Raw genomic sequence first — 23,875 nt, 5'->3', positions numbered from 1 at the left:
TTTTTTTTGTGGTAATCTGAACCATGATCCAGATCCAGGACTTTTATAAAGGATGTGCACCAAGTTCTATGGCATCAGTGACCCCAAGATCTTGGTGAAGGTTTAATGTATATTAAAGCTGTTTTTTTTTTTTGCAAGGGTTTAATTTTCACAAATTTCGTGAATTGCAGTTAGATTGCGAATTGCGATTTGAACAACTTGCAAAAATGGCATCTCACGAAATAAATCTGTGAGCTCCTCATTCGCAAAAAAAATATCTGTATGCGAAATAAAAAGCTTATACAGTATGCTTTTATGAAATAGCCATGTGGTTGGGGCACATGTGGTTGTGGTTGTGAATGTGAAATAATCTGCAGTGCTGTACAAGATTCTCTTCCATTACCAATATGTCGGTCTTCAAAAGACATCAAAACAACGGGAGAAAACAAGCAAACAAACACACAAACAAAAACAGCTAAGCAAGGCCTCCGAGTGTATTGACATTGAGTGCCTGGCCGGCACATGGCCCAGCTTATTTGGCACTGCCACAGCCAAACTTGCTGTTCCACTGCAGGTAGACATCCAGGTCTGACTGGGCTACACTGAGTGGGCGAACATTCTGTAGGGCATCCAGCAGGTCCTGGTGCAAGATGGGTCTCTACCTACAAAAATTACAAGACAGAAATATTGGAAAATATGGAATTTCATATTCTACCAAGAGGAATTATTACAAACACTAAAAGTGCCATATCTATTCATGTAGCCATCATGGTATGTTACAGTTATCTGCTTCCATGAAATAGAACCACAATCCTTCCATAGAAGTACCTATCTTATCTGGTCATCCTCTCAAAATTTTTTCCTGACTATTTTCACTATTCAGGGATTCTCTAAAAATATCAGAGTGTAAATGGAAATTAGCTGGATGTTTCATGACAAGTGGAGGGACAGGTGTATCATGTTTTTTGAACTCTCATAATTGATATTAATTTCCAACCCAATCAAGACGGTTTGAAAATTTCATTTTTGGCTCTTCGTCATGAAAGCACTTCTGAAAGGGCTATAATCATATGCTCCGAAAAGAAATTTTCTCACTCCTCAGCAAAGGGAATGCCAGTCAATAGACTTTTATTATTACTGTCCATCAGTGAAACTGTTGGAGAGTCATGCAGCTTACACCACTTTGGCATGCATGTTACTCTATGGGGTGGCCAAAAAGATTCTGGCTACTTCCACATAGAACCCTGCGATCATTTCGATGCTGAAGTTTACATGTTTTCAACGATCACTGGTGACATATATGAGGCTGATACAAATATGTTCATACTTTTTTTTAATCCTAGTCTTAGTCTAAAACTCAGTCTTCGAGATCTCCACACAGGAGAGGCAAAAGACTAGCTAGATATTGTCCTCAAGTGCATAAACTGAAAAGCATGGTACAGTTGACTTCATACACAGAGTAAAGTCAGACAGACAGAATGGTAGAGGCTTCAATCCAAAACATTTACCTGGTCAGCAGTGATATGCTGAATGTCCATTCCCTGGATGGACCTTATGGGACCAAGGGCAGCCTCCCGACACAAGTTGGCCATGTCTGCCCCCGAATAACCTACGGAAAGGATGTGAAACAACAATATAGAGACTAACCCTGATATGCTCACTGATGCAACATTACAAACTATTGAATTCTTTGGCAGGACTGTGATCTTTGTCACGCATGGTGACGTTCAGAACAAAGAAGCATGATTTTCTGCTCATTTTTCAGTTTTATCACCTGACACACATACATCCGGAAAACTATCAATGACTATAAAAATGTCAGTATATCATCTGTCATGGTGTCACACAGCCTCCTAAATTACCAGACTTGATCATGTGAATGTGATTTAACTTGCCGAGTTTTTTTCGTTCATTTTATTTGTGAAAAATGACCCCCAATATTACATACCTTCATGCCCCTATTCCAGGTACATTGATGACAGCCTATTTCTACCCATCTCAGACAGTAACACTGTGAACTTCTTTTATGATAATTCAGACAAAAAATTATGGCTAAAAATCAACAAGTTTACTAAAGACATGGAAGATAGTGCATTTGCTGAGGTAAGCAAGGACTAATGCATTGATGGCTGAGCCCAGAAAGCCCTCACATCTCAAAATTGGTCTGTCAGTTCTTCGTTCCTCACCATCAGTTCGTCGACACACATCCTCAAGCTCATCCTCGCTGAGCGAGTGGCTCTGCTGGGACAGGAGGCTGCAGACGATCTGGCGACGGGCCGGGGAATCTGGGAGGGGGATGTAGAGCCGCTTCACCAGGCGCCTGCGGGCCGCCTCGTCTATCTCCTGTGGACGGTTTGTAGCACCAACGATGAGGAGGCGCTCATCGGAACTGGTTGTCGCTCCATCCTGTAGAAGAAACAAAATACCGTCAAACCCTTAAGGATGTTTGTTATATATCACTGAGGACACTTATTCTTGATAACTTGTGATACTTTTACTGGTTGTCTGATTTAAAGAAGTCCATTATTCTTTGACATATTTTCTTTACATCACTCAGAAATATAATATTATATTTTTTCTCATGTATCTGCAGTCCTATTGCTTTCTATCCTGTTCTTTGACTGGCATTTTAGTCTGAGATAGTCAACATTTTTCTCAATGTGTTCAAATATGAGAAAAATTCCTTATTAATAAAGGGGGAATATTCACTTTATAGAACATATTTAATGAATGTACACCTGGACAGATGGTGACAAAGCACTTCAGAATATTCTATATTGATATACATATATATATACACACATATGTTAATCATGCTTTCAAGCAATCTTGAGAAATATGGTCTTTACAGATTATACCAAAGTCTAAATATGCCCACAATAGTCAAACTTTACTCATAATGCAACACTTCACTGATAAATAAACTTGATCTGATGATCATGAAAGCAGAGTTGTGAATTTTCTCACAGAAACAAGAATATAATGGCACACTTTCTTTTTTATCCCTTACCTTATGAGAGATTTAAGGGCAAATTTGACTCCAGCTGTCCAGATTTAGTAGGAATGCTTTAAAACACTTAACGTCTATATCAAACATGAACTGTGGCTGATTTGGGGGAAATTCACAAATGAGAGTAGTGTCATGGACATGCAAATATTCCTTTTACTGCATCTATCATGCTTTGAGTGGGATAAAATTGTGCACAAAACCAGTTTAAACCTAATGTTGCACATTAGCAAGAGGGAAAAGAGTGGAACAATTGTCATACCAACTGTACAAGGAATTCCGTTTGATCCTCCTCGAAGATTCGTGCTCATCGTTGGAACGCTGAGAGAGCAGGGAGTCAATCTCGTCAATGAAGATGACTGCTGGCTGGTAGCACCTGGCGACAGCAAACAACGCCCTCACCATCTTCTCTCCCTCTCCAACCTACGGTGGAAGAAGAAAATGCACAGACTTCATGGCTGCTTGAGCAGGAAGAAGGAAAACACTCGAACCGATTCAATGTTAACACGGGGAAATATCAAGAGATTGAAATATTCCAAATATCTACCAAAAAAAAAGGAAGATTAAAACTGAGAGGACTGAATGACAGGCAGCTCACAGAATAATGGAAAGAATGCTATAAAATAACTGACACAATTATCAAACGTCTCTGACCAGCGTAGATTCCTTTTCCTATGCTGATTCCTTGTCAACAATATTTCTCATTTTCACACAATAAGAAAAATGTCTCATTGTATGGACTACATTCATGAGAAACTACGGTACTCTACGTCGGATGTTAAGCAAAACAAGAACTACAAATCAGAATTAATATGGAATACTGGACACTTACTTTAGAATTTGTACAAGACTGCTTTCTCCACCAGTAACTCCCATTCCCCCCCCCCCCCAACACACACACACAAACAAACATTCGAACTCTCTCTACAACTTAGTAAAAATGACTATGGCAACTCTGCACATTTCTGTCTGTTCTTTTCTGTGTATTCAATGCCAGACAAAGATGATAGAACGGGTTAGAATTCATTAAATACGTGAATTCCGAGGAGAGAAATATATGAAGATTGTTAATTTGAGAGAGAAATAGGAACCTTTTCTGAAAATATGCAGCAAACTGAATCAGCTATAGATTTAGAATGTATAGGCTTGTCACAATTTAGCAACTGAAACAATAATTTGAACACCATAAGGCTCACATGAGAGACTTTTTTAATACTTTAAGATTATGAAACAAAAATGATAAACAGTTAAAAAAAAAAAGGATATAAACATACTACTCCAAACCCTAGAAATATGGTTTCTGGTGTTTGCTGGGCTAAACTCTGGGAGACAAGATGTCTACTCACCCATTTGGATGTGAGAGAGGATGCACTGATGCTGAAAAAGGTGGCCCCAGACTGGCAAGCGATACATTTTCCTGCATTTACATACCAAAATACAAGAATTTGTTATGCTAGTCACGATACCTTATCATTGCAAAAACTTAATGAACATTGACAAGATCAAGAGAATTCAATTATGTCTAGTGAACGATCTGTATTATGACATTAAAGTTAGGGGATAATAATTCCCTTATTGTGTGTATGTAAGAAAAATGTGACAGAAAGAAAAAGAAACTCATAAATGAATTTGCACAATATGGAAGTGATACTGAAATACCACATGCATGAACAACTTATGTACCAGGGGTATTATGTTTAATATTAGAACAAGAAACTTCAGAAACAAACAGAATACAAAACTGTATGGGTCTTTGTATTTACAAAGATTGTTTTAACATAAAATATCTATAGAAAAGCTTAAAAGAATAATAAAAAAAAATAGCCCTGACTTACCAATAAGTGTCTTGCCTGTACCAGGAGGACCAAACAGGAGCAGGCCTTTGGGAGGACCTCGTAGACCAGTGAAGATGTCCCTGTTGAACGACAAGAAGTAAACCATCATTAGTATACAACATGGTCTATATCACAATCAATATGCATGCTTTGTGCTCCAGAGTCACAACATGGCAATATGATTCATTACACCCCCAAATCGACTATGGTCCCAGCAACTTAAAATGCTGTTTAGTGTTCAGCAACACATTTTATATGACAATAAATGCCTAAGATGGCCTGTACAATGTGCTACATGTCAGTAAATGGTATCACGATTCTCTATGATGAGATCCCAAAATGGTAACAGTTCAAACACAAAGAGAAAGTCACAGTGTAAATTATTGTAATAATGGCATATTGACAATGGATTGTGTACACCCTAATACAACTTGGCAGAAAGAGACATTCTTGAGCGTATATATCACTTATCTAGCCATCTCCTTTGATCAGATGTCCGCTGATCCTGACATGGCAGGCTAACTGAGGTTGGACTGACTATACAAATGCTTCAGAATGCCCATTACAAACCATGTTTCTTCTATAATTACAAAGATCTGAGCAGTCACAACAATAACTAGAGATTGTAATTTGTCATTACTGACAAATCAAGGTGATCCGATTTTTAAAAAATCAATTATTCGAGTCCTGATCGCAATAGGCATGACCATACAGGTTTCATCTGTGTTTAGAGACATTGGCCGTGTGATGTTTGGATTCTCATTTAGAAAAGGGAGTCATATCTGCCATCTTTGGTACCAAATTCTGTATACACTAGATAATGAAGATACAGCAACAAATACATTTGACCTTTGATGGCATCTGAGGAAAAAGCGGTTATTTTGTGAAATGATTCTTGCGACATCGTCTAAACGTGTGCAAAATATGGGAAAGATAGGACAGGTATTCGCCAAGATACAAGATGAAACATTTATGACCTTTGACCCTAATTTACATACCCAAGATGTTGTCCCATCAAGTAGTTGTTATTTTATGAAATAATGTACGTGACATGAACTAAACATGTGCTAAGTATGGGGGTGATAGGGGCTGTTTTTCTTGATTGATTGCAAAGAAAGTTGCAGAAAGAAAGAAATATCTCAATACATCAAAGATAAGCTTTAATTTCAACCAAGTTTTTCGATGTGATTTCGACGTTGTATGAAAAAACGAAGGGCACTTGATGATAGCGCAAAGTCTCAGCTACAACATATTAAAATCTGGGAGAAATTCACCGAAGGGTAAGTGAGCTAGTGCTCGATAAAGACAGTCATGTCAATTTTCACATCTAGAAAAATTCCCTCCCATAGAGATAACACGTCATAACGAAGATAAAGAAAGAAGTACATATGACCTTTGACCCTACTTTGCACAGACAAGATGGCATCTGAGCAAAAAGTGGTTATTTTTTTAAATGATCCTTGTAACATGGTCTTTGCGTGTGCAAAATATGGGAAAGACAGGACATGTATTCACCAAGATACAGGATGAAACATTTATGACCTTTGACCCTAATTTACATACAAGATGGCGTCTGATCAAGTAGTTGTTATTATGTGACATAATGTATGTGACATGAACTAAACATGTGCAAAATATGGTGGTGATAGGGTATGTTTTTCTTGAGTTATTGCAAAGAAAGTTGCAGAAAGAAAGAAATATTTCAATACATCGAAGATAAGCTTTAATTTCAACCAAGTTTTTTGACGTGATGCTGACATCGTATGAAAAAACGGAGGGTACACTTACGATAGCCCAATGTCTCAGCTAGCAACATATTAAAATCTGGGAAAAATTCACCGAAGCATAAGTGAGCTAATGCTCGATAAATATAGTCATGTCAATTTTCATTTCCAGAAAAACTGCACTCCCATAGAGATAAGACGTAAACTGGTCAAATTTGACAAGATTACTTTCAATCCATTTTTACGAGGTGATACCGTCATCCAATCAAAATTTTGTAAATTTACGTTTGAAAGAACATTAAATAAGCTACAACATACTGAAATCTGGGGGAAAATCGGCAAAGGATTAGTGAGATACGCTCGAGTGAACTTGAAATTTGATGACGTCATTTTGAAAATTTACTTTTTTTACTTTATTAAGAAATTTGATATCTTTTAATCATTTTTTCAGTATCGCCAACCCATGAAATGACATGTACAACTCATCAGCTTTCAAAACATGTAAAGAAAATGGGGGGTCACCTTCAATCCTGACGAGTAAAATCGGATTTAAAATTGGCGGTTTTTTGGCATAGTTGCACTGTATATCGCCATTGACGTGCGCATGGAATTTCAACTTTGACGGGCCCGTATGACGTCATTTTGAGTCGGATTGACTTGAAACTCGGTAGAAATATTCCTTGACATTTTAGACATCCGATCAAAGTGAAAAAACGGGAAATTTCTATTGCATATGAGCTGTGCGTGCGTATATGCGCACGCGCATACGCATCCGTCCGATTTTTTCAATTTTTCAAAAAATGCTCCAAATGGTCTGCAACCTGTGCAAAAAAAATTTTGAGCTCGATTGGAGCATACAAATATTTCAACGCGTGCGTACGCGCACGTTTTAAGGTTATAGATGAATTTTGAGAACATGAGTAGAATCAGCTTGACTTGAATTATATGTGACGTAAATTTCGTTGAAAAATTCCATTCCATTAATGAGATATGAATGAAAATGTGTTTTCATATAATGACGTCATAGTGACGTCACGGTCAACTGATCACAATGATTTTACTAGATCTGTCGTCTTTGGGACACGATACATATATGGTATAAGTTTGGCAATGATAGGCAATGCACTTTCTGAGCTAACCTCTGCACAACTTTTGCGGAGAAATAAAGAAGAAGAAGAAGAAAAACAAAGAATCAGTACAGATACAGAAGGTGATCCGAGAGGATCCTCGGATCACCTAATACATGTATAGTCTGTCCCATTAGACTTCAAATTTTACTACGCTGTGTTTTGTTTCACTGTATCCAAGCAAAACTGAACCCTTTTTATTTAACATAATATTATCTTGTAGGACAGCAAGAAAAATAAATCTTGATACTTGGATCAATTCTGTGTTTTTCTCAAATTTTCTTTCCAAAGTGTTACATTTGTTAAGTAAGAACATGTATATGTATATCATTTCACAGAACATTTTTTCAGCATACTCCAGGATATTAAATATGTGAAACTGCCAAACACACACATACCTTGTACAAACAATCCCCTCCCTTTCTCTCTGTTTACTTACGGTCGCAGCATTGGCCAAACAACAATCTCTTTGATTGTGTTTTTAGCAAATTCCAGTCCTGCAATGTCATCCCAGTTGATTGGTGGACCATGGTCCATAATCTGCATCAAGTAGGATTCACAATGACCAATAACTTAACTTCATCTGATCTCTTGCTACACAACCCAAACCAATTTGTTGCTTTTGCACATGGCAATGATGCCTGCTCAAAAACATGTTTCTTTGCATATGAAACCAAATATAGCCATGCTCATAGACCAAGAAAGCACTGCAAACAATCCAAAATGAAAATGGCCATCCTATACACAAGAGTTGACGGTACATACACACAGTGTACAAATACTATAGGATAGTTTTAAGTAAGAGCATTTTAAACTGCAATTTCATAAAAATATAAAGGATGGACATGAACTACCTCATCTCATAGTTACTGTATATTTAATTCTAAAGGGAATAAATGATATTCGTAATGTTACCTCTATTACTGCTACAGCTAATAACAACAAAGACTATAGGGCAGGCAATAACAGTGACGATAAGAGGATTTATAACGTGCTATATCTGTCTATATAGAAGGCTACCACTGCTATGCACCATGGAACATTTTCATGAATGGCGTATAGCAAAACACTCACCTCACTCATGATTAATTCCACCATCTTTGGATCAATGTTCATAAGTCGCTCATCGACAGGCTCCTGCTCCTTGTTGTTACTTGAAAGTCCCTGGCCACTGCCGCCATTACGTCCTGGAGGCTTGTAGCCACTAAAAACAGAAGCAAACAAAGCTCTCATCACCTATGGCGTACTAGAATAAGTCTCATTAGTGGGGAGGGGGATGGGATACATTACATTTATAAGCATTTGCCCAGTTTGACGAGCAAGCTATACTGTGTACACCATATATTTTGCAAGTATGCTATCTTGTGAATTGGGACTTGTATGACAATTTCACAATTAAGAACCACAATGGCAGAATGAGAAATAAGTATTACCCTGTTGCAGGAGAAAGCTTAAAACTGATTTTCCACCTGGGATTACAATATACATTTTACATGTGACAATAATTTTGCGAGATGTTAATGTCACATATGTATCAGTTAATTCATAAAATTCCCAGATATTCAAGGACAAGTTCACCTTTAATTAATAAACATATGGATTGAGGGGATGCAGTAACATTAGTAGAATACATTAGTGAAAGTTTGAGGAAAATCAGACAATCTGTTCAAAAGTCATGAATTTTTGAAGTTTCAGTGCCACATCATCACTGGATGAGAAAACTACTACTGGCTTGTAATGTCACGTGCGCAGAATGTACTAGTATAAAGAAAATTAAACATATTTTCACTTTTCAGGCATTTTTTTTTTGTTTTTTTTGAGCACTTGACTTGCCTCTTTTGGAAGGTAGGAGGAATGATATTACCTTTAACATATGACCATAAAGAGTCAAGGGAACGTGCTTTTTTTTTTTCAAAGAAATTGGATTTTGTGGAATTCTCTTTATACTTTACTTAAATTATTCTATGCATGTGACATCATAAACTGTAGTAGTCTTCTCATTAGGCAATGACTGTGCAGAAACGTTAAAAATTCACAACTTTTGAGCAAATTGTCCAATTTTCCTCAATCTTTTATTGATGCCTTTTACGGATATTGCTGCAATTGTTAATCCACATGTATATGAAGGTGAACTTGTCCTTCTAAACACAATGAAATATATCATATGTAATATTGTGTGTTGAGAGGAAAAGTCTCGGATAACAAACGAGAAAGGTTAACAAAAGAAAAGAAATTACATATGAAACAATATGGTGCAAGGGTGTCTATAATCAGGATACATGCATGAGCAGGCTACATAGTAGAAAATGCACAAACCAACAACCATTCAGTCAAGTTTCTGCATAGGTGTTCTCAATTTTGAACACAATACACAGAAAATTTGAGCTTTCTTTGTAAAATAAAACTTACAGTTGTATCACTAAAATCTATTTGCTCACTAACTTCTTGCCAGTCATTTGCAGTACTTTTTTTGTCTGCTTTCTGTAAAACCAGAAATGTTCAAATGCATTTTGATTTTGCAAGAGCCAACATCTGCAAAATTAAAATGCACATGAAAGTTCTCGTCTACACTTTATGCGTTTGATGCCAGTGGCAATTCGCGAAATCTTCAGGCCGTGAATACGGCTGTTGGCTCCAACTCGCGAGAATTTCATGCCGCGAAGATATCTTGCTTTACAGTAGTAATCTATACCAATTTAATTTGAACACCTAAACATCCATGGGCTGTTTGTTGGGATATGTATTTGATGATCTTTCTTAACAGCACACTGTGGGTATGTTACTTGAATATCAACGCAGGAAGAATGTGCTAAGTTCTTCCTAATATCTTCCTAGATATATTAAAAAGTGATATGATAATGCAGGAGACTACATACCTCATGCGATTATTATCCCCCTCCTCTTTATTCATGACAGGTGGCACAAATTTGCTGTTTGGACCACGACTACAAAAAGCAAAAAAAAGGAGACAGAATAAAAAGTTAGACTTACATCAATATGCAAATAGCAAACAAGTTAGAAAATGTTATGGAAAGTTAAAGGCAAAGTTATGGCAAGGTACATGATACCTGACTACTCTGGGGCTAAGACCCTATGACTTTCCTGAGTAGTATTGCAAAATAATCAGGATCAGTAGTCCTCTAATAACATTCAAAGGAACCAATCATTGGTTCCTATCAAGCAAATAAGCACTTGGAACACTCCATGATAAAATCATTTATCAATTGAGAGCTTCAACAAGGAAAAGTAGAAATTACGCGGTGCGTAATATATGTCCCCGCCGGAAGTAGCATTTAGTAGCAATATGCACAATATAGGTAAAAAGATGAAGGTCAAAGGTCAAAGAAGTCAAAGGTCAAAATTCTATGTAGAAGTTTTGAAGCCCTCACCTAGTGCCATCACTTAAAGCAAACGGAATCGAAATCGGGTTAGAAATGGCGAAGGAGTAGCATTTTGTAGGCAATGTGCAATATAGGTCAAAAATCAAGGTCAAAGGTCAAAGAAGTCAAAGGTCAAAATTCTGTGTCGAAGTTTTGAAGCCCTCACCTAGTGCCATCACTTAAAGCAAACGGAATTGAAATCGGGTTACAAATGGCAAAGGAGTAGCATTTTGTAGCAAAATGTACAATATAGTTCAAAAATCAAGGTCAAAGGTCAAAGAAGTCAAAGGTCAAAATTCTGTGTAGAAGTTTTGAAGCCCTCACCTAGTGCCATCACATAAAGCAAACGGAATCAAAATCGGGTTAGAAATGGCGAAGGAGTAGCATTTTGTAGGCAATGTGCAATATAGGTCAAAAATCAAGGTCAAAGGTCAAAGAAGTCAAAGGTCAAAATTCTGTGTCGAAGTTTTGAAGCCCTCACCTAGTGCCATCACTTAAAGCAAACGGAATTGAAATCGGGTTACAAATGGCAAAGGAGTAGCATTTTGTAGCAAAATGTACAATATAGGTCAAAAATCAAGGTCAAAGGTCAAAGAAGTCAAAGGTCAAAATTCTGTGTAGAAGTTTTGAAGCCCTCACCTAGTGCCATCACATAAAGCAAACGGAATCAAAATCGGGTTAGAAATGGCGAAGGAGTAGCATTTTGTAGGCAATGTGCAATATAGGTCAAAAATCAAGGTCAAAGGTCAAAGAAGTCAAAGGTCAAAATTCTGTGTCGAAGTTTTGAAGCCCTCACCTAGTGCCATCACTTAAAGCAAACGGAATTGAAATCGGGTTACAAATGGCAAAGGAGTAGCATTTTGTAGCAAAATGTACAATATAGGTCAAAAATCAAGGTCAAAGGTCAAAGAAGTCAAAGGTCAAAATTCTGTGTCGAAGTTTTGAAGCCCTCACCTAGTGCCATCACTTAAAGCAAACGGAATTGAAATCGGGTTACAAATGGCAAAGGAGTAGCATTTTGTAGCAAAATGTACAATATAGGTCAAAAATCAAGGTCAAAGGTCAAAGAAGTCAAAGGTCAAAATTCTGTGTAGAAGTTTTGAAGCCCTCACCTAGTGCCATCACATAAAGCAAACGGAATCAAAATCGGGTTAGAAATGGCGAAGGAGTAGCATTTTGTAGGCAATGTGCAATATAGGTCAAAAATCAAGGTCAAAGGTCAAAGAAGTCAAAGGTCAAAATTCTGTGTAGAAGTTTTGAAGCCCTCACCTAGTGCCATCACTTAAAGCAAACGGAATTGAAATCGGGTTACAAATGGCGAAGGAGTAGCATTTTGTAGCAAAATGTACAATATAGGTCAAAAATCAAGGTCAAAGGTCAAAGAAGTCAAAGGTCAAAATTCTGTGTAGAAGTTTTGAAGCCCTCACCTAGTGCCATCATATAAAGCAAACGGAATCAAAATCGGGTTAGAAATGGCGAAGGAGTAGCATTTTGAAGCAAAATGTACAATATAGGTCAAAGGTCAAGGTCAAAGGTCACAATTGAAATTCTGTATAGAAGTTTCAAAGCTCCCATGTAGTGCTATCATATAAAGCAAACAGAATCAAAATTGGGTTAGAAATGGCGAAGGAGTAGCATTTTGAACGTTTTGATCACACACGGACGCACACACGGACGGACACACGGACGGACGGACGGACGGACGGACACACGGACACACGGACACACACACGTACGGAGCCCGTTTCATAGTCCCCTGCTCGAACTCGTTCGGCGGGGACAATAAAGCCCTTGGTTAGGTCATTCTTTTCATAAAGGCTAAGGAAAGGGTAGAGCAATGAAACAAACAAACAAAAATAACCAAATCTAAGAACACAAAGCATTTCTGTTTAAAAAATCATGGTTGGTAGATCCATAAATGTTTGCCCTTTCAAGCATAATAATTGCAATGGAATCTAGCAACACAATTTATGCATGGATTTATACTTTTAGCTGTGAACAGCAAGATTCAGCATTACTGAACATGAGATAAAGTGAATAACAAATTCAATGTTTTATTTCACATGTTGTTCCTTTGTGACACTAAATAAATGCCTACATGAGGTAATACAGTCAAACCTGTCTACAGCATCCCATCCAAGGGAGACGAAAAAGAGACCTTTATAGACAGGTGGATGATATAGACAGTGTCTCTAATATGCCTTTTCACTTGGAGGGAATTGCTTTTAGTGGCCATTTATGGTGGGTGGCCGTTTACAGTAGGTGGCCGCTGTAGACAGGTAGCAGCTATTTAACACAGGTTTGACTGTACCTTGCAAATGACACAACTTCTATTCAGCTCTGTCCTCTGATAAACCATCAGACGTCTCCAAAACAGAGAGCAATTTGCAGTGGATAAAGCATAAAAGCTATGCCCACTGTCATTCACCCTGAAACTATTATACACTAAGGCTTCCTTTTATTCCTACATTTCAAATAAATCCAGGCAATACGTGAAAGTATAACAATGTTTAAGCAAGTTTGGGAGAACTTTGGATAGAATTACCTGTGCGTCATTGTCAGTCAATGCAAAGCCCTTATTACTGCAACTTGCATGGTCACATGATCAATGACATAACTCACAATAAGAATTCTTCATATTTTTGTTTTTTGTGATCACATAAATTGCATTTGCTGGTGTTCATAAAAGAAAGAGAAAGCAAGACAAACACACCGTGTTACACCAAGAACCTTCCTGTTACTTCCATAGCCAGAAGAGAGTCCATTGGCACCTCCACCTCGATTGCCAAACTTCTTCTGATTGTTGATATGCTGCTTGAAGGAAAGCAGAGATACCGTTTGTATGCAGAGAGATGAATCTAATACAATAGCACACATAATTTTGAACATGTATGGTGCAGGTCATTATATTCTATCCATTTTTGTGAAGCATATCGCAACACTTATGATTATGGAAAAACCATAAGTGCACAGAATATATCTCACTGCAACAAGTGAAAAGACTACTACAGAGATATTGCAAAACTGTTCTCTGTTACTGCTGGGTGTAAGAATGAATGGATGGATGGATGGATGAATGGATGGGTGCATGGATGGATGAATGAATGAATGAATGAATAAATGAGTGGATGAATGAATGAATGAATGAATGAGTGGATGAATGAATGAATGAGTGGATGAATGAATGAGTGAATGAATGAAGAAATGAATGAATGAGTGAATGAATGAAGAAATGAATGAAAGATTGAATGAATGAATGAATGAATGAATGGATGAATGAATAAATGAATGAATGAATAAATGAATGAATGAATGAATAAATGAATGAAAGTTGGACTGACCAGTTGATCACGAGCACTGCGGAATGCGCCACCACCTGCATCCCCTGTTTCTTCGTCCTCCTGGCCTCGTGACCTTGGGCCCCTGAAAAAGGCCCTACTGGGTCCAGCAGCATCACCCATGAACTGCTGGTGGGGACCAGGGCGAGTATTGTAGCTGTTTTGTGCATCTTCATCTGAAACCAAAGCATCAAAGCACAGAGGTATGCTAACATCTAGCTAGGAAGACATCTCAGAATGTATGGTCATATAGCATCACTTTCTGGCAACCCTTGAAACATCATAGTCAAGAGCTTGGCAATGTTATGATTATCTTCTGTCATATTGCCAGGTGCAAATTCTTCTTCACTTCCCCCAACAAAATGAAAAATCAAGCTGACAAGAAAATACATGGACAGGGTAATATGCTCACAAATAACTATTTTTGACATTACAATGAGATACTTGTAAATAGTTACACAGAATACTGCCGTGACTGGCATTCAAGCATTCAGACAACATAATCTTTAGACAGTTGAGATAGTGCATGCAGTGCAAGCAAGGAAAGTTGTAAAAATAATCCCAGAACTTGATTTTGATAGTGAGACAGCCTACAAGTAGTTGCCCAAACACACAATGGAAATTCCCAGCAAACGGCAATGCACACAGCTACTCTTGTGGTGTTATTGTTAGCACTGTGCAGGACTTTGTCAAAAAATTTCCTTAAGAGTGCAAGTTTCTTGAGAGATATTATACCTATCAAGATTAGATCTGAAACATGAATGAGGCGAATTTTCCTTCCTTGCACATTGATCAAGGCTATGGTCATGTTTTCAATATATTTCGATGTACCATGCTTCCATCATGTGTCAAAGATACTCAATGTATAGGATTGTGCGACCTTACCAGAACACCAACAAAACTAAACAGAACAGAACAAAAACAACAACATTCAATCTCCCCCTCCCCCGAAACAAATTTACAGTAATTGCAAAACTAGTACCAGAAGCTCCAAACTTTCTCTTCAATGATGGTGGTCCACCAGAAGCACTGTTACTTGTCCCAAGAATGCCCAGGTTGCAGAGCTGCGATGTGGGATCATAGCCCATAGACCCTGCTGCCGATGTGCTTCTACTGACTCCGACAGAGTTGAAAGGTCGGGTATTGGGGGCGGCAGATGGGACAGGCACACGGGGATCTGCAGATACTGTTGGGAAGTTTGGAGTCTGCGGGGTTCTTTGCTGGGAAAAAGTTTGTCTGGGCCCACCTAAGGGGGCATTTCCAAAAGTGTTGACTGAATGATTTGAACTGACATGTCCTCTGACTGCCCGTGTCAAATGACTGGGATGGTTGTTTGACGATGGTTGTGGTAGTGACCTTAAAGTGCTGGAATAATTTCCAGAGTCTGTCTTGGCAGGAAGATGGTGAGGTGTTTGTGATGGTGTCCTCAAAGTTGCCGCATTGCTTGTAGAGTCCAACCTGGCAGAAGGTTGGTGAGCTGTTTGCTGGAGGTTGGAAGAGAGTTGTGGCGGAGGTTGTCGAGTTGCATTCTGCAAACTCCTGGCTGCCTCCGAGAGAGACTTCTGTTGGCTTCTGGCTGCTTCCTGATCATGGAAGAAATCCGCAGAGAGGAACAAATAAACAACAAGAAGCACTAGAGAGGTCACTGACATCATAACACTGTGCATGAAACCTGGATTCCAATTAGCATCAACTAAACATCAAAGTCGACCTATCCTAACAATTTCAGCAGAATTTGTTAACTAATGCCCCTTTCAGTAACTAATAAATTTTTGGCCAGCTCCTGGTCTGAGCTAAATTAGCCTGCGCCAAGCAGTAGAAATTGCGTTCAGTAACTATAGCAGAGCCGCGCTACTTTTACGATGACCCATTCATAAACTCGGTCACATACAAATGTAAGGGATAACTGCCATGGTAACTGAACGCGTCATGGACAGAGTGGAAGTGCATTTTCATGCGATATTTGATGTGCGTGCCGCGCGCTTATGAGCTGAGCAGCGTAAGCCGTGAAAGGAATTTTGACCCGCACCTGGTGCAAGCTGCAGCAGCGCTAAAATAACCCGCTCCTGGCCCGCTCCTGGCGTGGGCCACTTTGGCCCGACCCATTCATAAACTCAAAATTTTTCGACTTAGCCCACTCCTGGTCCGAGCCAAGAGGGTTACTGAAAGGGGTAAACTTTTACTTGCAATGCACTGCAAACAGACAAATGAACAAAATGCTGGCAAAACCAGACCCTCCTTGGTGGAGGAAATGAGCCTTATCTCATACTATGATTTGGTATTAAAGTGTCTAGAATACTGTAAAACATGATATATTCGCGACACGAAATTTTCGCGAATTGGAGCCCACGGCTCCAATTCGCGAATCCACGGCTCTATCACTCCTGTACCATAAGGTTGGGCAAAACAGGGCTCATATCACTATCAAAGCTACTCAATTCTGGACTTTTACCAACCTACTTGCAAAAACTTCAGTTACTAGAACATAAAAAACACATGCACTATCTGTCAGTAAGTATTCTACATATAACACATATAAAAAAAACTTACTACACGTATATGGTAGGATTCATCTCTCTTGTGCAAGAAGCAAAATCAATTCTGTACTCTTTCTAATCCACTGGCAAAAACTATCTGCCAGTATGTATCCTACATATCATAAGTCTTACTATGTGGTAGGAAACATCTCTTTCTCTCTCTTTTGAAAAAAGAAACAAACATTTGAAGGTTGAAGTTGTTTGGATGTGACATTTCATTAAAAAAACCACTGCTTGAATGCTTGCTTGAATGGTAAGTTTTGGCCAATGACCTCAACCCTCTGACTTTTGACTCACAAAACCAAAATATAGTCGGATCATCTTAGAATAATCTTTCAAGTTTCTTTCATCAAGATATTTTGCAATATCTAAAATATGAAATTTGAATTTTCTTAATGTGGCTGCTATCAGAAGGAAGGAAGCAACAAATGCTTGAAAACAAGTGACTATGAGACAGATACCATCAGTCCCTTCTGAAGGACTTGAGCAATGAGAACAAAGTGTCTTATTTTAAAGGGATGGTATAGTTCTGGTTGTTATATGGGTCTTTAACTTTCCAACTTTTCCGTGAGATAATGAGAAACCTCTTGTGAAATATGAAAGAGCATGTAATTCGCAGAGGAATTCAAAGTTCATTTGATGAAAATTGGTTTTGAAATGGCCGAGATATCCGAAACAAAGTGATCCTAATAAAAGGTGGGACCTACCTTTTATTGCGATCACTTTGTGTTACTTATTTTTGGACATCACAGCCATTTCGAAACTGATTTTCATCAATGAAACTTTTAATTCCTTAGAATTGTATGCTCTTTTAACATTTCAGAGTGGTTTCTTAGTATCTCACAAAAACTTAAAATCTTAAAAGCTGAATCCTCACCTCAACTAATACTATACCATCCCTTTAATGGGGGCACAACCACTGCAGCTACAGAACTTGAACCAGGGACCTTGTGATTGACAGTCAGTGGCCTTAACCACTGAGCCACAGCAGCTCCTTGATTCAATAAGTATCATTACAGACAAGACAGACACAAGGATCGTTGCGCCATCTTGAGGCATAGAAACATTGCTGCTGTAATATGAGTGCCATCAAGGAAAGCATCTTTATTTCATCTTACAGGGCAAAAGAGCAAAAGATTGAGACTTTTAAGAGGACAGACGACGGCATATATAAGAGTATAGTGACCTCCTGCAAGTGAGGACAAGAGTGATGGTTTTCCATTTGCTCCTATCTATCTGCAATTTATCTTCTTCATAAAAGCAAAATCCCTAGTCGACAGTGATGTGAATCATGCAAGAAGTGGATATTGTTTGCATCATCATGCTTCGCTCACACACCAAGACCTCACAAGCCAGAGATCAATTATCATCTTAAAGTCACAAACTACATGTGCCTTACCTCTGATGTCTTCAGCAGAGCTTTCACACAGTCCATGTTCTTCACATTATCCACAGTCAGACATGATTTCCACTCACTACTCTCTGAGAAAAACAAAGACAGAAATTGAAGAATACACTAAGAGGGACAGGGAACCTTACATATCTCAGTTCAAGGTCATTCTACTAATTATGTGTCTTCAGATCCTCATGGAATCATTCTCACATTTAAGAGGTTTCAACTAAAAATGGGAAATGCCGGGAAATGAATAGAATTCTCACAAAATATGGTCATATACAGGTTCAAAACATGACAGGTTTGACATAATTCTACTATCTCTTTCATCAATCTATTTAAATCAAATATTGCTTGCATGCATTTGCAAGTATGATAGTATACATGATCTAAAATGTCCCTCTAATTAGGTGCAGTCATAACATCATACGTAACTTACCATTAGCATGACTTCCAGATAAAGCGAGAGCACCATCTGCAAAATTGTTCAGACCTGTTAAAGAAACAAAGCACAATTTGAAACATCATTTTTTTTTAACAGCCTATAAAATTGAGAAAATTTTGCAATCATGAGAATGTCTGTGGAGTGATGGTACATGTAGCTGTTCTGTTTATGGGGGGGGGGGGGGGGTATCAAGGATAGTGCACATGGTTGGATCTATGGTACCTCAGCCCCCATTCCACATTTTATGTAACTGATTTATTCTACATACACACCACAGTTCTAAATACTAATATTCTTTTAGTTTCCAAAATTATTGTTCAAGTGGTGTAAATTTAAGCCACATTTTAATGCAGTCAAGCACAAAAATGTACTTCCTAAGAATAACTGCAGGGATTCACAATGGTAACGATGGGATAATTCTTAAACTCTGTTCAAGCACATGTACTTTCTTCACTGGAACAGATATGCATATATATATATTTTTTAATACATAACATTCTTTATTTCTTCATACATCAAAAAGCATGTGAACATATTCCATGGTTAGTACTTGCCCAGAGGCAGGTAAGCACACGGAAATACAGTACAGTGTTACAATACAAGTTACAAGAATACACAAACAGGTGCAACAAGGAAAAGTAAAAATTACGCGGTGCGTAATATATGTCCCCGCCGGAAGTAGCATTTTGTAGCCAATGTACAATGTAGGTCAAAAATCGAGGTCAAAGGTCAAAGAAGTCAAAGGTCAAAATTCTGTAGAAGTTTTGAAGCCCTCACCTATTGCCATCACATAAAGCAAATGGAATCGAAATCGGGTTAGAAATGGTGAAGGAGTAGCATTTTGTAGCAAAATGTACAATATAGGTCAAAAATCAAGGTCAAAGGTCAAAATTCCGTGTAGAAGATTTGAAGCCCTCACCTAGTGCCATCACATAAAGCTAACGGAATCAAAATCGGGTTAGAAATGGCGAAGGAGTAGCATTTTGTAGCCATTGTACAATACAGGTCAAAAATCAAGGTCAAAGGTCAAAGAAGTAAAAGGTCAAAATTCTGTGTAGAAGTTTTGAAGCCCTCACCTAGAGCCATCACATAAAGCAAACGGAATCGAAATCGGGTTAGAAATGGCGAAGGAGTAGCATTTTGTAGCCAATGTACAATATAGGTCAAAAATCAAGGTCAAAGGTCAAAGAAGTCAAAGGTCAAAATTCTGTGTAGAAGTTTTGAAGCCCTCACCTAGTGCCATCACTTAAAGGTCACTTAAATGTACAATATAGGTCAAAGGTCAAGGTCTAAGCTGAAATTCTGTGTAGAAGTTTCAAAGCTCCCATGTAGTGCTATCATATAAAGCAAACAGAATCAAAATTGGCTCATAAATGACAGAGAAGTGGCAAATTGAAGATTTTGATCACACAGGACGCACACACGGACAGACGGACGAACACACACATGTACGGAGCCCGTTTCATAGTCCCCTGCTCGAACTCGTTCGGCGGGGACAAAAAAAGATTAAACATTAGATGAAACTGCCTCAGAGCAAAAATTAAAAAAGACAATACTGATATTATTTATATCTATGTTATAATCAAGTTGGTATCAAATAAGAATTTTGGGCACTCTTCCAATGTATTATACGAGGCAACCAAATTTTGATACAAAAGCATGTATTTACTTATTAAGTCCGCTTATACAGTTACACCCCCAATATCATGCAAAAGGGGAAGCTTTCTGTTAAACATCAATACATGAATCCAAACATTATGTGGAAAAAAAGAAAGAAAGAAATATGCACAGCCATGCACTTATATGTGTGTGCATGTGTGTGTTTGTGTGTTTACAGGGATGTATATGTACAATATATGTGTGTATGCACATTTGCTAAACAAGAAAGTTTAAAACAAGGTTGTCAGTCAAGTGACTTGCAATCCCACAGTTGTTTACCACTTTCTGGACTGCTGCAATCAACAATGAAGGAGTAGAGGTCAGCAAAATGTGTTTTCAGCTGTCTGCACACATCCTTGGACAGTCTGGATGAATGGGAGATAAGATTACTGAAGATCAGACATCATGATGAAATCAGATAATGGAGGAAGCTGAGTGAAATTTGAACTAGACTTCAAAATGATAGTGACAATAACAGACAATTCATTGTCAAGTAAACCAACAGCTCTGAGGACATTATCTGAAGATATTAGTGATACCAACCTTAGATATCAACCTTAGATATTAGTGATACCAACCTTAGATATCGCAACTATGGTAGCCTAGTCTATAAAGTAAAACTTCACCTTCATCAAGGTGCATTATACAAGCTATCACAGCATCATGATGATGACCATTTTCTCTCCTGAATGCAATTATAGTCAAAATTACAAAATATGTGTTACGGATTTCTGACTCTAGGCCCAGACAGTCAAAACATACAATGTACAGTTCTCTGGGAAGGGCTCAAAAGTTATCTTCATCATTTTACATTTGCTTGCAATACACTGAAAGGGTCTAAAAAGAAACTTGTCAGGTTGATGCAATTTGCAAGGATAATGAGTTGGTTGGGAGTATATGACTTTTATTTCTGAAGTGCCCTTCCCATTCAGTAGTGGGTATAGTAGCAGAATGTTACTAGTACTTGTATGTGATTATCAATCCTGCCCCTGCAATCGTATTTTCCAACATGCTGTGCATGTGATTCATTCTAGCATAGAAGATTGGTGGATATACTGCAGGTGTCTGATTTGTTGATTATCGATAACAGATTATGAAAAAATTACCATGGTGCATTGCAACCACAGTTGCTCTGAGACTGATAACAATTCCAGCAAAACATTTTGGCTAATACTTTGCATTTTCATTGTAACCCAACTGAAATTGTGTTACTGCAGCATTATTTCACACATTTCTTCTGCATATATGTTTACACTTTAGAGTAAAAAATCAACAGTTCTGCCAGCATATGAGAACTATGTTTTCCCTTCAACTTTTTTTTTCTTTAAAAAATAGGAGACAAACTACATAAGAAGTATGACAGTATAACTTGAATCTACTGTGCTTAGTGAAAATGGGAGCTGGAGGGAGTGTGAAAACTGTTCTTGATTTCTGTTGCTATCCAGGAACAAGTCATTACTGAAGCTTTGGTGTTGGAAAAATAGGTACGGGTACATCAATGCAAATTGTAGATCTCTTGCAATAAAAAGAACTTAAGACCATAATCATTAATTCAAATTCCATCAGAATCACTCAGTAGGCCATTCCCAAAAGTAATAACTATCCATTCCAGTATGATAGCAAATAAAGTTAATCAACTATTGGACATATCTATTTCAGTAATAAGTGTATAAAAAATGTATACACGTATACTCCTTGAAAGCAACAAAACCAGAACCTACAGATTGACACAAAAATTAATTTTTCTTTTCCTCTTACCCATGAGTGACTGAAGCGGTGTGAAGCTGGTTCAGAATTCCCCGCAGGGAGTCAGCATGTACGCGTGGCTGTGGGACAGAACTTTTCGTCTTGAAGAGGCAGCGCTGCCACTTGTTCAAAGAGTAGGCTTCTTCCGTGCCATCAGTGTGATTTTCGGGTACAGCCATTTTCCTTTCCCTATGAGCAGATTCCAGATGTGGAAATATGAATGTCATGGATTGGTGCAAAAGGTACACAAGTAGAGAGAATGGGAAAAAATGAGCTTCCAGCAAATGAAATGATAAAGATTTTGAGCAATTGCTTTAGGGCCTCTGTGCCTCCAGTAGGCCTACTATAGAAGAGGATATTTTTTGTGCAAGTAATTTTTAGTGCTCGGCGGGTTATAATGATATTTGTGTGTTTTTATATTCATGTAAACAAAACATTAGATAGTGTTACATATCACAAGCAAAAATTTTAGCATGCTTTTATTTTCGTGCTACAATATGTAGTTTCTGGTTATATAAAATTTATGTGAAATTTTCAATTTTATAGTAGAACTACCAAGTTATTCACTTCAGGGCTGTATGCCTAGGTGAATATCAGTAACTATGTTCAGTCACCTCTGCCCATAAATTTGAACCAGGAACTCTCAAGGCAAAGTATATTTACACACTACTACTACTACATGCACAATAGCAATTAGTATTATTGTATATTTTAATGAATTGCACCAATTCCTTTTAAACGTCATGTTTTACTGAAGCTACGAGTACACATAGGTCGGTAGGTGACAAAATGCTACTGTCAGATTATAGAATTACTATTGGATTATTTCACAGAGATTGATTACTGGCCGTCAGTGTCGACTGTGTCAAATAAGAGCTGGGGGTGAGAAAACTATCACTATTTGAGATGGGAAAATTGTGCCACTGGGAGACAGAAAAAGACCTGGCTGCACCATAACATTATCTGATTTGATCAACGGGCAGAAACCCAATGTGGAACCAGAGAAACTGGACACCATCTCACCAGCCCATGTTATTCAGGAAGCGACATACTGTATACGCTGTTATTTCCGCGTACAGATATTTTTGCAAATGACAAGGCCATAGGCATTTTAGTGAGATGTTGTTTTTGCGAATTGACGCCGACGCTTAAGTTAATGCACTATTAACAGGGCGCATGGAGACATTTTCGTGTGTTGTTAAATTCGCGATACAACTGTGATTCGCAAAAAATCGTGAAAATAACAGCTTATACAGTAGTTCTAGAATCAAGTCAGTTACCACAAGGATATAACTGTGAATAACTGCGGGCTGTTGGTGGAGAGCAAATCTAGGAGCCCATGAAAAAATCATCAACAATAACAGCAATAGAAACAATTAGATATCGGATCATGTCAAATACTGTATACGCCGAATATTTCGCGAATTTCACGAGTCAGCTGCTATTCGCGAAATTAAAAACACGCGAAAATATTGACTCTAATACCGATATGAATGTGATGTACACATATACATTTCTCTGTTCAGTACATGACTCCACGATCTCGAATTTAACCACTCGCAAAATTGTCGGGAAGTCCTGATTCGCGAAAATTTAGACTCGTGAAATATATGGCGTATACAGTAATGGGCAGTATCAGTCATCAAATGGATCTGAAATCAAGCACATACAAAACTGTGATTCTTTGATGAACAAATTGAATGAA

At 38.0% G+C, this 23,875-nt stretch overlaps 1 protein-coding gene across 1 annotated transcript; it reads right to left on the bottom strand.

The window, feature by feature from the left end:
* Nucleotides 1-511: 511 nt before the first annotated feature.
* Nucleotides 512-22,349, bottom strand: LOC139727755 (fidgetin-like protein 1). The gene is given in 17 exon segments (XM_071638732.1): nucleotides 512-637; nucleotides 1,482-1,588; nucleotides 2,166-2,385; nucleotides 3,249-3,271; nucleotides 3,274-3,409; nucleotides 4,333-4,403; nucleotides 4,822-4,901; nucleotides 8,112-8,212; nucleotides 8,747-8,876; nucleotides 10,549-10,617; nucleotides 13,766-13,863; nucleotides 14,394-14,487; nucleotides 15,345-15,973; nucleotides 18,327-18,409; nucleotides 18,760-18,813; nucleotides 20,704-20,789; nucleotides 22,183-22,349. Coding segments are annotated over 17 exon segments (2,274 nt in total).
* Nucleotides 22,350-23,875: the final 1,526 nt, after the last annotated feature.

Source organism: Diadema antillarum, unplaced genomic scaffold (genome assembly GCF_040938485.1).
Source record: "Diadema antillarum isolate AM-2024a unplaced genomic scaffold, OU_Dant_1.0 seq00000150_RagTag, whole genome shotgun sequence".
Classification (NCBI taxonomy): domain Eukaryota; kingdom Metazoa; phylum Echinodermata; class Echinoidea; order Diadematoida; family Diadematidae; genus Diadema; species Diadema antillarum.
This window is presented reverse-complemented; position numbering and strand designations above follow the sequence as displayed.